The following is a 15,028-nucleotide window of genomic DNA, read 5'->3' on the forward strand; positions in this document are numbered from 1 at the left end:
TCTCGAAACTCAAAACCCTCCATCGGACGCCCAACTCCCGAGCACGTAAAATTCCTGGATCATGCCTTCCTCTGCTCCTCCTGACGACCTCTCCGTTGGGGACGTTTTTAGTCCGCAGGCCGACAGCGCGCAGCCCTCCGTTGAAACTCCGACCAATCATCATGTCCCGGATGTCCACATGGGTGATCGGCTGTCACCTCGCAAGCAAATGGCCAATTATGCCGCTGATGGGCTCAAGGCAATGCAGCCACCCGCATTCCATCCAGATCTGTTGTCTGGAAGACAGCGTCGGAAGAAGAAGAAGAAGCAGGCCGCACAGGCGGACCCGGCCCGGTCAACGGTGCACGGCTTCACTCCGCTGGCATCCGCTGATGAAGACTCGGATTTCTCAGCTACCAGCTCGCGTGCTGCGGAATCTCGCCCAGCCACCGCCATTGGTGGGGCGAGCCCCCTCGTGCAGCCGGCCTCGGGCCATGGAGTCAGTGCATTGAAGCTCCAGTTCGATTCACTGTTGAGTCTTTCTGGCAAGCCCACTGCCGAGACCAATGGCCTTTGCTCCGCAACTCCCAGCAATGCAAGTGTATACTCGGACAGCGACCAAACTGAAGTTTTGACTAGCTATGAAGTTCCTCTGGAACATGATTTCGTCAGTGCAGATGCTGCTAAAGAAGATCCGACCAGCGTAACAACAGATTTAGCCGGCAATGGTATAAACGTGCGAAACCAACTTTGCCGCAAGATGACCACTGAGGATTTTGAACCCTTGCTTTGCCTCGGCAAAGGCTCCTTCGGCACTGTGTTGCTTGTCCGTCACGTCGTTACGGGCAAGCTGTATGCCCAGAAACAGTTCAAGAAAGCATCCATTACCGTGCACAAGAAGCTGGTGGAGCAGACCAAGACTGAGCGCATGGTCTTGGAAAGCGTCAACCGGCACCCGTTCGTTGTAAAGCTCTTCTATGCGTTTCAGGATCATGAGAAACTCTACCTGATCCTGGAGTACGCCCAGGGTGGGGAATTATTCACTCACCTTGCTATGGAGCGCATGTTCCAGGAGGATGCGGCCGCTTTTTATATGGCAGAGATGGTCCTCGCCCTTGAACACTTGCACCAAAACGTTGGCGTTTTGTACCGCGATCTCAAACCCGAGAACTGCCTCCTGGACCGCGAGGGTCATCTGCTCCTTACGGACTTCGGTTTGAGCAAGATTGCTCTCAGTGATGATGACCGCTGCAACTCTTCTCTCGGCACCATTGAGTACATGGCCCCAGAAGTCGTTCAAGGCAAACCTTACGGCAAAGCATGTGATTGGTGGTCACTCGGTGCACTGGGCTTCGACCTCCTCACCGGGTCGCCCCCTTCCGTGCCAACAATCACACCAAGCTTCAAGAGAAGATCGTCAAACAGAAGCTCGTTCTGCCTTACTTCCTCGGCCCAGATGCCAAAGACCTTCTCACTCGCCTGATGCGCAAGGAACCTTCGAAGCGGCTGGGCTACCACATGCCTAAGGACCTGCAGACAATCAAGAAGCACCGCTTCTTCCGCAAGATTGACTGGGCTGCTCTCGAGCGCCGCGAGGTCGAACCCCCGATCCAGCCAATCGTCACCGACCCGGCCCTCGCGGAGAATTTTTCTGCGGATTTTACCCAGATTCCGCTCAGCCCAATTGTCGGCGGAGGGTTTGATGATCTCTATGCATCAAGCCGTTCGCGTTTGTCGAGCGGCTTCACCGGCGATGCCGATCCATTTGGCGGGTTCAGCTTCGTTGCCTCAAGCAGCCTCCTCGACCATGGGTTGGGCGCTGTGACTGCGGGCTATTAATTCCTTTTGAATCTGGGAGTTTCGGTGTTTTATGATATTTGGGGCTCTATCTGTTTCTGCTTTCAACTCTATGGGATACTGCCCGTCTTTTGTTCCTAGATCAGTTTTTGCGCAACTTCATACACGCCAAGCGCTTCCAACAATACACATTCAAGATTAACAAGGGTTCTTTGTCATCGCAAATTTCGTAGATAGTCATTTGATATACACACGGTCTGCACTTTCCCCACCTTGCAAACCGAAACGTAGCAAGCAAATCCCACGGATCCAACGCCCCCTAGAACTCCTAAATTATGATTCTAGATTTCGCCTTCTTCACTTCCTTCCCCGTCATTAATGTCGCTTCTTCTGGGTGGCTCGTCAGCAGGGGCTGGAGGGGCTGCAGTGCTCGAGTCGGCACCCTTGTCCGAAACCTCGCCTTCTTCAGCGCTGGTTTCCTCTTTTGTAGTGTTTGGTCCCGAGGGCTGTGTACTTTGGTCGCGGTTTTCGCGGAGAGATTTTTCTCCAGATCTAGCATTTCTGAGTGCCTCGACAGCACGGAGAGGGATGCGCGGTTGAGATGTAGATGGTGCTGTTGCAGCACCTGTGGCAGGATGCGGTGAAATAGTGCGTTGGCGTTTCGGAGATCGATTTCCATTTAAAGTGGATGTTGGCTCTGCAACTTCCGGGGCATGGGATTCTGGCTCACGAGAGCGCTTACGTCCATTCTGCGCAGATGAATCACTGGCGGGCGTTGTAAGGGAGGGGGTGCTTGAAGGCTCAGCCACAGGGTTGTTATTGAAGAGCCGAGTGGGGTCGCTCGGGTCCGACTCTGAGAAAGCAAAGTCTGGGTAGCCCTTGCTTAGGTTTTGCTGGACACGTTCGTAGATCTTGACGATCATCCGACAGGCGCGGACAAGGTCCTTCACTTGAACATCGAGTTGTGCCCACCACGGTCGACCCTGTGCGTCATCTGGGAAGGCGACCTGGCAGTGGCGGGCACCAGCATAAAGAGCTGCCGCGGCTATGACCCGCGGTTGAAACTGAAGGCAAAGGACAGTGTATGTCGAGTCATTGAGAAAAGCATGAGCTGCATTTCGGAGAGGTCTGTTGTCTCCAATGCCGAGGAAAAGCCAATAGTCCCAAAGAATGCGGTAAGGTGACTCCAGCTGCAAGTCAAAGCAGAGAAACTCGAGCATGACGCTTTCATTTTGGAGGATCAAATCACGCCACTTCCAATAGTCCTTGGACTGCTCGTCGACGACGAGGTCAGGTTGTTTCATGGCCACACGGCAGCATGCCACAACAAAATCCTTCATACGACGCATCGTCTCGTCCACCTTGAACGCAACGAACAGGGCGACAGCTGCGATCACCTTTGGGTGCATGAGATCGGCTGCCAGCTCTGGGTATTGTCCCCTTAAGGAGTATCGCATGAGGAAGCGGTGCATAAACACAGTGGCTGTCATTGAAGTCTGTGGAGGCATCTTGAGCATCATGCTCACTTGCCAGATGAACTCGACAGCGCGGTGACGTATGTAGTCCTCCTTCTCTCGCTCGATCTTATCGATACGCGACGGGGTGCGTTCAAGCTCGTCATCTGAGAATATCCATTTTATCTGCTCAGACGCAACGACTGGATTCGGCAGGCCCGGGATGCGGTGCTTCGGCGGTGCCGGAGACGCGGAGGGTTCCATTTAGAAGAGAGCCGGACAAATTCCGAGGGACGAGTGTGGTAAAATCGGAGATAATTCGAGACAAGGTGAGGGGAGAAGAGACGACCAAGGGTGATGATTAATCTCTGTCTCTTTGTAGACGTGGGCTCAAGTGAAGCGCGCCCGCGCGCTTTTGCGTTTCCGGAATGTCCTATCGCTTCTTGCTATCCCAGGTTTCGGTGTTGTCTTGGCCAATCGCGCATAGCGGAACTTCTCATCGCATCCTTGGGGGATCGAAGGCGTAAATTCGCACTTGTAAAAAGTGCTGGGTGGACGGGTACTATGATAAATAAAGACTCCCAGACACAGGGAGCACGATCAAGGTAGAGGACGTTGTCGGCCGCAACCCAGTGGAAGCTGCTCGGCCCGGATTAACCAAATGATCCGGGCGTCTCTAGTTGGATCGCGGAAGTATATGAAGATAAAATTTGAAAAAAAGAAGTCACAAATCAAAGAATTCTAAGAATGAAAGCCATGGCAAGATATTTCATCATACGTATTATCAATAAAATGGACAAGTCTTTTGTCAAGGAAAATAGTCGATCGTGATTTCGACATGTTCGGTGCCGCCGTCGTTTCTTGCCCTGGGGACAAATCCACTCCAGCTGTGACAGTGTCAGGAGATGTAAAGGTGATGTTATTGGTTCTGTCTAAGCCTAGCTAAGAAGGTGCTGAGGGTCACTTGACCCAGCTTAAAGGGTAACACCAGCCCACCAGTTCAAAAAAGAAAGAAAGAGAGATAGAGAAAGAAAAAAAGGTTGACCATTGAGGTAACTTGGAGGATTTTATATCTCTACATAGCTCCACATCCAAGTTCCTTATTGATGTAGCTGATTTAATTTTGGATTTTCATTGTAAATATCTATATGGATTTCAGACATGTTGGTCCATCCATGCTTTATCTATCTACATGAGAACGCCTGCAGCCAGATCAAGCTCCATCAAGTAGAGGATTCAGCAACTCTTGTGATGATTGCTACAATTTCTTCAGGGATACTGAGAAAGGATGCATGGCCCGAAGACACTCTGATGATATCGTGTTTGCCCAACTCTGCCATTTTCTCTTGCCATTCGGGGGGTACCGACTTATCATTCTCAGAAAGAACATATGTCTTTGGGCATTGATAGTCTGCTGCCACATACTGCGGAAGTGTGCGGAAACTCTTAATTGTTTGCTTTCTGAAGAGACTGGCGAATTCGATTTCCGCTTGTTCGGGAGGGATGTCGCTGAAGAATAATGGCTTGGCGTCTTCCAAAAGTGTTACAATACCATCCTAGATAAAAAGTCAATGCCCGTGTCAAGCAAAGGCAACAAAAACCCTCTGGAAGATAAGTACTAATACTGACCTTCCATATTTGATATGGGGGTGGAGGAGTGGATTCCTCCTCGTCGCCCGTAATGGACTTGTTCCTTGCAGGCCACACAAATCCTGCCAGATTGATAACGGCGGCAATACCACCTTTTAGGCCCCTTGCAGCCCGCTCAGTGATGGTTTGGCCCTCCATCAATGCAGACGCCGGCAATGATCCATAGCTATGGCTGACAACGACAGCTTGTCTGCCTTCATCAAGCTGTGGTATTAATTTCTTTTGATCTCAGCAGCATCATCAAAATGATTGAGTTCTGGGTTCAACAACTGATTTTTGTCCGAACCAGAAATGCTGCAGCAGGTAACTAGATCAACACAAATTGTCTCGTAGCCCTGGGCGTGTAGCGGCTCCAGGATTTTGCGATAATGCACGGGCCTGTGAAAAGAGCCTGGTACAACGACAATTATTGGTTTGCGAGACTCCATAATTTCTAGTTTGTGGCCCGGGATGTATTTTGAGAAACTCGTGGCAATTTGGACTGAAATAATATGTTCGCGGAGCAGAGCTGACCAGGCTGACAAGGGAACCCGCTTTTATAAGAAGTGAAGCCTTCATGCCTTGCTCAACCCGTATAGTTTTAGCCAATGAGAAAAACTATTAATTGAAATACGTGGTGAGCTAGCTTGAATTAGTAACAGGGGCGAGAACGGGGCCGTAAGCCGGAGAGGGGAAGAGAGGGGCCAAAACGTCTATGTGGTGACCCATCCAGGTATTATCCTCTTCGCTATTATTTAATTTGCTTCTTTATTTGCGCATATATGCCGTGGAGCAGAAACCTCCCAGTAAAATAATGCTGGAAATCGAAATATGCAGGGACATGTGGAGGCAGCTTAGCAGCTCCGGCGATGGACAAGTCTTGGCCGTGTGCTCTCATGACATCGTAAAAATAGCTGTTAGTGGTGTCCTGAAGAAGGGACTATTGTACTGAGCTCGATATCATTCATTCTGATAAGCCACTTTGCCTTCAGGTTCTCTACCAGGTGTGCCTCGGGGATACGTGCCAAATTGTCCGTAGCGCGGAAGTATACGTCGAACGTGACGAAGGCGGAGGACAAGTATCGAGATCCGATACCTGCAACGAAAACGGGGATGCATCTTGCAGGTGAAGATGAAGACTCTTTGCGAGATCGGCGTCGATGATCGTCATTACACATCTAGTATCCAGACAGGCGACGAGCTATCGTCAATAGCGCCAAGACTTATATGATAGGCCTGGCTGCGAGGTCCTGGGTCCGTTTGACTGAACGACCTGCAGTTCTGATGGCAGGGAGTCCGCTTCATCTGGCGAGACGCATTGCGGAGTAGCGGGGATGATCGGCTATGCTGATATATAGGAGGGTGGTGCCGTAAAGCTAGAGCGAGAAATTGAAGTGATCTCTTGCGACGCGATCGCGCCGCCGGGGGGTTGAGGGTTGGTCCTTCTCACTAGGCATGAGGCCTGCAAATGTGAGATCGCCCAGCTTGGGGTGATATTGTCTTTGTGACAGAGTCAGAAGATGTAAAGGTTATCATATTGGTTATCCTCTAAACTAGCTAAGAAGGTACTATAGGGTCAGGTGACCTGGCTTGGAGGGTAACACACCGTCACGAATTCTTGCAACCTGAATTACCAATAAGTGCCAAAGTAAGCCAAAGACGCAAGTATATGACAACAGTACCGCTAGTTTTAATATTGTGACTAGTAGAGTTTGGGAAGGCTGGGAGGATGGGGGCTCTCCCATCCATGGATGGCAACACCGGAATAGATAGCGGAGCTATCAACTATGCCAGTACGGGATATCTAGGACTTAGTGCATAACTATGAGAGCTTTTTTAGAGAGCACGAATGCATATGAAGTGATAGTAAACTAGAACTTAGGTTTATTCTAATCACTTTCGGCATTCTACACTTTCATTTCTATCCCACCTTCCTGCTAAAAGCGATTGTATAAGGGCCAGAAATATCAACACAATGAACCTCGATCAGGTATGGTTGTTTCTTTACGAGCGCATAGATAGCATTGCCTACCGGCTCGAAAGCCGAACAATCGGCGAAGTCTCAGAAGTAGGATTCATATTCCGAGCCATCCTCGAAATACTCTGGCTTGATGAATCCCTCGAATATAGCTTCTATATCACCAGTGATTATATAAGGAAGGCAGTGCCGCTCCTGCACGAAGAAAGCATCTTCCTCATGGCCGAGACCTACTGCAAGAACGACCCTGTTGTGACCATCATAATCCGGCCCCCGAGAGATCCTTCCCCAAACCACAGCCAAACACCGAGCGGTATCAAATCGCTCCTCGAGCGCCGCGAGTTGAGCGCGCATAAGGAACTTCAGAATGTGGTCGTGCGCAACCAGCACGGCGGGCATCTGACCATGGATTCCGTCCATGTTCTCGGCCATATACTAGAGGACGTATGTTTAACGAAGTGGAGCGAAGTCTGCCAGAGAGCCTACAATCGATCGCAGCATTTGAAGTGGCTGTGTCACAAGTATCCCTACTTTGAGAATAATGCCCATGCCCTCGTACAAGACCTTGTACACTACACAGATCCGGCGCACGAGAAGGCCGCGACAGCCTCGATCGCATCAATCAGTTGTCCTTATGTACTAGGCCCGCCATACTTCTCTAGTGAGGCTGTCGAAGACATTTTACTGATTCCTATGGGCAATTCAATGACCCTCCAGGACCACCTCGATGCGATGGTGATGGACGCAGTTGAGCAAAACTCGGTGATTTGCCCGAGCTGTAATCTTGCGCCGGTGTTTCTTTGCGCCTTCGGGCTGGTCTATAGTGAAGATGAAGAGAGTGGCCGGTTCGATATCAAGGAGATCTGCGATCAGGAAAATACGCAGTGGAGTTTACGGACGCTGAAGCGCCAGTTCGTGAGAACTGGATTGAAACATTTGAAACCTCAGCAGCCCCCTAAGAAAAAGAGACTTTGTATGGATTGACGGGCCGGAGTAAATATAGGTCTCAGTGGACCTTCCTCTTGTAACAATCTCTGTGGACTATAGATATTTCATAGGAACTCTGTCTGTTCTTCATCTTTTCTTTCTCGAGTTATTTTACTGTGCAGGAATCACCCTAAGGAAAGGAATTTTTACATTAATAGTCAAGAAACGCAGAGAATTTGCCTCCTCAACTGAAGCCTTTCATCATGAAACAGAAGTAGGAAGACCACAATGGGAAAAGCAGCCAATAAGTTCCATTGCAATAATATTTATTATCTGGTATTTGGTATCGTTGGTCCTACACCTAAGCGCCGCGCTGATATGCAATATTAAAACAGCGGAGAAGCTATTACTCTTCCTCGCTGACTTCACTCTCGTCATCGCTAGGAACATTGTACCGCCCCGAAGTCGATGTGTGACCATACTGTCGGTTGCGCGCCTCCTCCTCGCGGGCGCTTTCTTCAAAGGCGGCTTCCATCTCTGCGGCCAGCGCATCATCGTCCTCCAGGTCATCTCCGGTATCGGCCGAGGGCGGCGGCACGGACTTGGTGTTTTCGACTGGAGGGGGGAGTTGGAGCTCTTCCATGTACTCGTCACCATCGTTATCATCCTCCCTAGCGTCGGCTGGTGTGTTATCCGCGGAAAAGTAGATCGGGTTGACCTGAAAGGCTCGTGAAGGGGGTGGTGAGCCCATGTCGATTATGAGGTCCCCATCAATGATAATATTAGAATTCGGTGATTGACCAGATTGTTGGGAGCCGTTGCCGATGCCGGCATCTGAAAGCGATAGGCGCGGCTCATCCTGGTCGAGTGTTGGTTCGGCGCGTGAGGGTGACTCCGCGGGAGGCTCGCGGCTGGTCTGTTTGGGAGGATTCGGGCGAGAAGCCGGCTTCGGCGGGCGCTTTGTCTCTCGGAGGGGATTTGTTTGCGTCTTGGGCCTGGGTGCAGGCTTAGTGACAGGTCTGGTAGCAGGTATCACTGGAGTGTTGGCCTTGCTGGTGCCGATCGGCTCGGGGGTGCTGTTGCCCGAGACTTGTTCGGCGCTCTTCTTGCGAAGGAAATGTCGGAAGTCGTATGGATTATTGTCATCTGCTTGTCCTTCACCATCACTGGCGCTGCCACCGTTGGGATCATCGCTGGATGTGTGGTCCTCCTCTTGAGATATGCGCAGTTGCTCGTACTGCTCCAGTACCTGCTTTTCCGACTTCCCAGGGGCCGATCGGAGGTTGAAGTTCAGTTGAGTGGAGACCGGCTCGAGAACAAACACTTTTCGATCAGGGTCGAACACCAACACCAGACCTTGCTCTCCAGCAGGGTCCTCACTACCCTGGTATGAATACGTCAAGTTGTGATCGGCGCTCGGGGCCTTATCGGTGACGGAAAGGTCGTAGAGATCGCGGGACTGGGAGGAACGGGTGATGGTCGATCGCTGATGAGGCGTGGATGCTTTGGTTTTGTAATTATAGTTGACGTTGACGAGACGACTAGACTCAGCCTTTTTGGCCAGTCGTTCACCCAGAACAATGGGATATTCGGCCTGCTTGGTTGGGTCGATCATGGACGACAGCGTGGGGGCGGCCATGATTCCGCGCAGTTGAGGAAAAAGACCAGTCAGGTATAGCAGGACTCCAGAATCGATGTGAGGGGGTGTGCAAGAGGAAACGGGGGGTAGAGGGAGGTGAATGAGTGTGAGAGAAAGTCAGGGAACGTGAAGAAGAGAGGAGAGAGGGAAAGAGAGAAAGAGAGGGCGCTGGGGGGTGACACAAGGCGCAAACACGGGGAAAGGCGGAGACCCGCCCGGGCAAGAGAGTCTAAAAGCCTACAGGCTTGGCATCCATGGCTAAGTATACTAAGTATAGGAACATAAGTACCGCTAGTATCACTACAAAGAAAATGCACGCTCGTTCAATGCACCGGAACTCGACTAGTCAGCTGCTCCAGGCGCCCAGCCAATGCTCGATGCTTGCGCATCACATCCTCCCACTCGTAGCTGATGTCTTCCTCTCCGCTCAGCTCCGTCAGAATCATGCCGAAATCGCCCCCAAGTCGGCCTAAACTTGCCGCGCAATACAATAGCTGAGTGAGAAGACTTTCTCTGGAGCTGCGATCCCGAACATTGGGGAGGTATGCCCGCATCGTATCTGTGAGTAATTGCACCAGGTGCATTGGGAATGTCGCTAGGGCGGACGGTAATCGTTGAAACGGGTCGTCCGACCGCGCCGATGGTAATTTGCTTTGGTGGCCTTCAAGAGCCCGTACACTCGAGACAGCCGGATCGGATTCCGACTGCTCAGAGCTGAAAATACTCTTATATAGTGAGACGATGGCGAAACTCTGCTCGCGGAAAATTTCAATGTATCGTTTCAAATATCGATCGGTCTGCTGGCCGTCAGACCAGGTTTCGCCTTTTTCCTTGCCCTGAACTCTCCGTTGGGTTTCTTGATCTGCAAGCTCTCGCAAAGGGTCCAAGGCCTCCAGGGTCGAAACCAGGTGCGCCAGTCGACAGATCAGGAAGATTGCGCCCAGCGCTCCTTCTCCCGTTCCGGCTCCCCCGTCATTCTGCAGACCCTCTAGGTCTGGGGCGACTCGTCGCAGCCAGCCCACGGTCCGCATGCCAGCTGCTAACCGTAGGTTTTGCGAGCGAAGTCCCGCGATGAGGTTGGACGTCATGTCTTTCATTGCATCTTCCGCTTGAGATGCCACATCTTGGATCAAGGGAGAATCGGGGTAAAGTGTCTGGAGTCGTTTGATATGGGCGTGTAGATCGAGTGCGGAGGAGTAGGTGGAGGAGGCCGCACCTGCTGAGTTGGCAGACGCAGCAGACACCGCGGCTGATAATAGAGACGGCAATTCCAAGATATCGGAGAGTCGGTCGACATTGCGCGTTAATTGCATAGCCTTCTTCCGCCGTTCTAGAGCGACATTGTCGGTGATCTTGCTGTATTTGGTGGAGAAGCTTACAGCCTCCTCATCGAGCTTTGGGATGGCATCGCGGAGTTGCTGCGCCTCATGGGTCAATTTCGGGATAGAGGAGCTGAGGTTGGAGAGATTATCGGCGGAAGTTATGAACGCTTTATGGGAGCGGTTGGACAAGGCCTGGAGGGAGAGGAGAGACGAATGGGAGGACTGTGCGAGAGATTGCGGTTCGGTGGTCTGGAGGGCCTCGAGAGAGAGTGTGGACAGGCGATTGAGATACTGAGAAGTCGTGGCATCCTGGACCTGTGGCGTCTCCAGGTGCGGAGCCAGCAATTCCAGAAGCGAGTCGGCCATGATCTCAGCGAAGTTGATTGCGTTGCGTAACCGGCGCGTTGTGAATGGCGAAGGGAGACGCACATACGGTGGCCCGTGCGGCCAGTTTGCGCATCTCCGCAGTCTCTCCAGCAGTTCCCGACTTTTCCTCGTGGAACGTCTCCTTCTATTCTTCGATCAAGAAGGCCAGAAGGAATGGCAAGAAGCCCGGGCATTCGGATTGTATGAACTCGGTTGCTTCGTCGTCGTTTTTATCGTTCTTCTACCCCTCCCCCGCATCTCAAGTGGCCCTGTTCCACATGCCACTGCAAGCATGGGGAAGCCACGGGTAAGTTTGATCCAGTGAAGGGCTGTTGGCATCGGGTCCGATCCTGACATCAAGCGCTATAGATGATTATTCTTGTTCGTCACGCCCAATCGGAAGGAAACAAGAACCGTGATATCCATCAGACCACTCCGGACCATCGAGTTAAACTCACACCGGAGGGACATCGACAAGCACAAGAGGCAGGTCGTCGGCTACGTGACCTTTTACGCCCTGATGACACCTTACACTTCTTCACGTCTCCATACCGCCGGACGAGGGAGACTACTGAGGGTATGCTTGAATCCCTAACTTCGGATTCGCCCTCTCCGTCGCCGTTCCAACGACACGCCATCAAGGTCTACGAAGAACCACGGCTGAGAGAACAAGACTTTGGCAATTTTCAACCATGCTCCAAAGAGATGGAGCGAATGTGGATGGAGCGGGCAGACTACGGTCATTTCTTCTACCGCATTCCGAATGGCGAGTCCGCGGCCGACGCCTACGATCGAGTGAGTGGGTTTAACGAGTCCTTGTGGCGGCTCTTCAATGAGGAAGACTTCGCGAGCGTCTGTGTCCTTGTCACGCACGGTCTCATGACAAGAGTGTTCCTGATGAAATGGTACCATTGGAGTGTGGAGTATTTCGAAGATCTCCGCAACATCAATCACTGCGAGTTCGTGATCATGACCCACAACCCGGACAATGGAAAGTATACACTTGAAAACAAGCTGCGGACATGGTCTGATCTCCGCAAGGAACGGAGCCTCGAGAAGCAGCGCGAGCGGGCGGCAAGTGGGCTTGACCCTGCCAGTCCCACCTCTCCCGTGGATCACATTCCAATTCGCAGGAAATGGGGCGGTTGTCCTGATGGATGCACCCATGGCCTTTCTCCAGAAAGCAAACGGTCCCTGCGAACACACGTACTGGACTCAATGCACCATGAAAATGGGCATTCCCGAGGCATCACCAACACGCATCCTGAGCAGCCCTCGCCTCTCAAAAATACCTCCACTACTTCTGACAGCTTAGACGCGCCATTCACCTGCTCCGAAGATCACAAGTCTCCTCAAGATACCGAGAATAGTACCAACGCCCACGGACCGATTGATCACAACTCCCAATCAAATAAGCATCTCGCAATCGAGACCCTTGGGACCTATGGCTCAAGTCAACCGTCCACCACCAACACCAACAGCGCCCCGGTCCCACGCCGACCCAATCTCCACGACCTCCACCGCGATAGTGATGACCATCTCTTGCACCGCCCAATATCCCACAACTCCACCGCCTCCATCAATCTCGCCCTCCTCCATCTTGGCGGCCGTGACGGCGGCGGCTCCCGCAGCGGCGCCAACAGCCTCGCCCCCTCCGACGACGAGACCGACGACGTCCACCCCCCAGCAGCCAGCAGCAACACTTCAGCCTCGCCCCCGGGGCTAAGCCACCCATACCAAAGCCTTGCGCAACAGCCCTCGCAAGACCTGTCCTCCGATGGCGACGACGAGCTGAGCACGCACCCAGCTGCGAAGACCAAGCGCCGGCCCCACCATCACCACCATCACCATTACCAACCCCACCCCCACCACCATACGCACCACCGGCACTCGTCGTCGACGGCCTCCCAGCCTCACCGGATGGCGAACATTCTCGGCGACGGGGACGACGGGATCTCAACGCAAGACGAGGCCGGCGCTGCCCCGGACGAAACCTCTCTCGAGGCAGAGCAGCGTGAGGACCAAAGTATCCAGGGAAGTGTGTACTAAGCACTGTCCGAGAGTGAGAAATGTGGGGGGTGAGTGCGGGATGGCGAGAGGTCTGTGTCTTTGAATGAGGCTCTTTCTCTTTCTCTCTCTCCCCCTCTTCATTCACGTTCGTTCTTGTTGGATGTGGGCCGTGAGGATAGATACATGGGGGCGGTTACATACTATGCCGGATATTGATTATGACGTTACGGGTTTATGGCTAAGACAAGATAAGATAAGACTCAACAGTATGATGGGATCAGGTCGTTGATTTTTTTTCCTTTTTAATTCTCAAGTTATTTCCATTACTCACTCTTTTTTTCTTTCTCTGGCTGTTTTCTTTGTTTTGTTTTTTTTTTTTCTTTTAAATTTCCCTCCTCCGACGAATCTCGATTCCGTTTCTGTATGAGTCGATTAAGTGGGGAGGGGTTGGCTAGTCAAATGCATCTGACACTGACACTACTCTCGAGAGTTGATAGACTCCAACTGGCATGTAGTCAAACGAACTCGAGCCCCCACGCGATATCAACGGGGTACAATTATACATAGTAAATAAAGTCTACAAGAAGACAAGAATGACAGTTACACGACAAAGAAAATAGTTTGTCGCATTTTTTTTCCTGGAATCATCTTCAAACCTAAGCGTCGACACAGACAAAGACTATGACATCCGCGACGTAGAACCCCCCGGATCCAGCGACTAAACCAGGGCTCAAAACGCGTCATGAGGAAAACAGCGCAGAAACCAGGCCGCGAGCATAGGCACAAAGGATTAGGGGGGAACGTGCTTGAAAAAAAAAGACAAGAGACACGAACAGAACAACCCGGTAGACTACATACAGACGGCTTGTCGGCTCGCCAGCGGACTAGCTTGATAGGTAAGAGAATCCCCCACAACAGGGCGAGAAACGCTGCACGGGATGCTGGAGAACCACATAACCTGCTGAAAGGGAAAAGGGAAGGGGAAACCCAGAACCCATTCATTCTCACTCACGGCACCACTATCCAAGACACATAAAACGGTGTGCAAGTATGAGATAAGAGAACCTGCAACAAGCACTGGTCCTGATCGGGGGGTTGCGTTGCAGCCATATGACCGGGAAGTGAAAGGTCAATGGCACCGAATGCAGGAGACCCGGACCGGGCTGAAATCGAGAGTAGAGAATATCCGTGAAAACGAAAATGCGGCCTTAGGAAAGTTCAAGTTTGGATGAAACGAGGAAGGATCGAAAAAAAACTGCGAGTTGCAGAAAAAAAAAGGGTTCATAAAATGTCGATGGAGAGTGAAGAGAAGTATTAACACCATACACACTTCACGCAGACAAGAGTGTGGGCGTGTCGAATGGAGGAAATTGAATGGGAATAATGTACCGACATGAAGAGGAGCTGAAAAAAGAATCAAAAACAATCTATGGGTAAACAACCGCCAGAAGGGAAATGCCAAGCAGAAAGAATGGGCAAAGAGGCGCGAAAGGAAGAAAAAAAATGAGCCGAAGATATGAACCGAAGGTCATGGTAATAGACAAGGTCAGATTTTAGGGATTCGTGATCGTCGTGACTGCGGTCCCGGCCGGGGACATGTTGCCTGGTCTCTGCAGAAACCAGACAAGAAAAGAAATGATCCGAACAGTACAGCTCTGCGGCGCGTACCACGCATGTGTATACCCCGACACAGCCCGAGGGCAACCATCGGCGCAGGCAGCAGGTATGGAAGGCCAAAGAGTGAGCATTGCGGACGAGGCCGGGACGTGCCAATGTCGCCGCGGGAGCGTTTTTTCCTCTTTTTTTTGCGTTTTGGAGTTTTTCGCTTGACCGACGAGAACCAGCAGATCGCAGAACAAAAGGTACTTTTCAGGTTGACGTAGATTGCCGATCACTCTGAAGTGGGGAGGATGGCCAGCGAGTCAAA

At 51.7% G+C, this 15,028-nt stretch overlaps 7 protein-coding genes across 7 annotated transcripts; 3 read left to right on the top strand and 4 right to left on the bottom strand.

Moving 5' to 3' along the window:
* Positions 1–61: 61 nt before the first annotated feature.
* On the top strand, positions 62–1,818 carry N7462_006510 (AGC family serine/threonine-protein kinase; the record flags this gene model as incomplete). The annotated part of the gene is made up of 2 exons (XM_057078228.1): positions 62–1,319; positions 1,388–1,818. The coding sequence occupies 2 exons, from the start codon at positions 62–64 to the stop codon at positions 1,816–1,818; spliced, it is 1,689 nt and encodes a 562-aa protein (XP_056933808.1).
* A 299-nt stretch (positions 1,819–2,117) lies between these two features.
* Positions 2,118–3,494, bottom strand: N7462_006511 (uncharacterized protein; the record flags this gene model as incomplete). Its single annotated transcript, XM_057078229.1, has 1 exon — positions 2,118–3,494. The coding sequence occupies one exon, from the start codon at positions 3,492–3,494 to the stop codon at positions 2,118–2,120; it is 1,377 nt and encodes a 458-aa protein (XP_056933809.1).
* Positions 3,495–4,453: 959 nt separating this feature from the next.
* On the bottom strand, positions 4,454–5,018 carry N7462_006512 (alpha/beta fold hydrolase; the record flags this gene model as incomplete). The annotated part of the gene is made up of 2 exons (XM_057078230.1): positions 4,454–4,786; positions 4,860–5,018. 2 exons carry the CDS (start codon positions 5,016–5,018, stop codon positions 4,454–4,456), a joined length of 492 nt encoding a protein of 163 aa, XP_056933810.1.
* A 1,816-nt stretch (positions 5,019–6,834) lies between these two features.
* Positions 6,835–7,821, top strand: N7462_006513 (uncharacterized protein; the record flags this gene model as incomplete). The annotated part of the gene is made up of 1 exon (XM_057078231.1): positions 6,835–7,821. One exon carries the CDS (start codon positions 6,835–6,837, stop codon positions 7,819–7,821), a length of 987 nt encoding a protein of 328 aa, XP_056933811.1.
* Positions 7,822–8,170: 349 nt separating this feature from the next.
* N7462_006514 (ELL-associated factor) lies at positions 8,171–9,403 on the bottom strand (the record flags this gene model as incomplete). Its single annotated transcript, XM_057078232.1, has 1 exon — positions 8,171–9,403. One exon carries the CDS (start codon positions 9,401–9,403, stop codon positions 8,171–8,173), a length of 1,233 nt encoding a protein of 410 aa, XP_056933812.1.
* Positions 9,404–9,726: 323 nt separating this feature from the next.
* On the bottom strand, positions 9,727–11,091 carry N7462_006515 (Dor1-like family protein; the record flags this gene model as incomplete). The annotated part of the gene is made up of 1 exon (XM_057078233.1): positions 9,727–11,091. The coding sequence occupies one exon, from the start codon at positions 11,089–11,091 to the stop codon at positions 9,727–9,729; it is 1,365 nt and encodes a 454-aa protein (XP_056933813.1).
* Positions 11,092–11,383: 292 nt separating this feature from the next.
* On the top strand, positions 11,384–13,140 carry N7462_006516 (acid phosphatase DET1; the record flags this gene model as incomplete). Its single annotated transcript, XM_057078234.1, has 2 exons — positions 11,384–11,398; positions 11,461–13,140. 2 exons carry the CDS (start codon positions 11,384–11,386, stop codon positions 13,138–13,140), a joined length of 1,695 nt encoding a protein of 564 aa, XP_056933814.1.
* Positions 13,141–15,028: the final 1,888 nt, after the last annotated feature.

This window comes from Penicillium macrosclerotiorum (assembly GCF_028827735.1).
Source record: "Penicillium macrosclerotiorum strain IBT 26536 chromosome Unknown utg000006l_segment0_segment0, whole genome shotgun sequence".
In the NCBI taxonomy this organism is placed as follows: domain Eukaryota; kingdom Fungi; phylum Ascomycota; class Eurotiomycetes; order Eurotiales; family Aspergillaceae; genus Penicillium; species Penicillium macrosclerotiorum.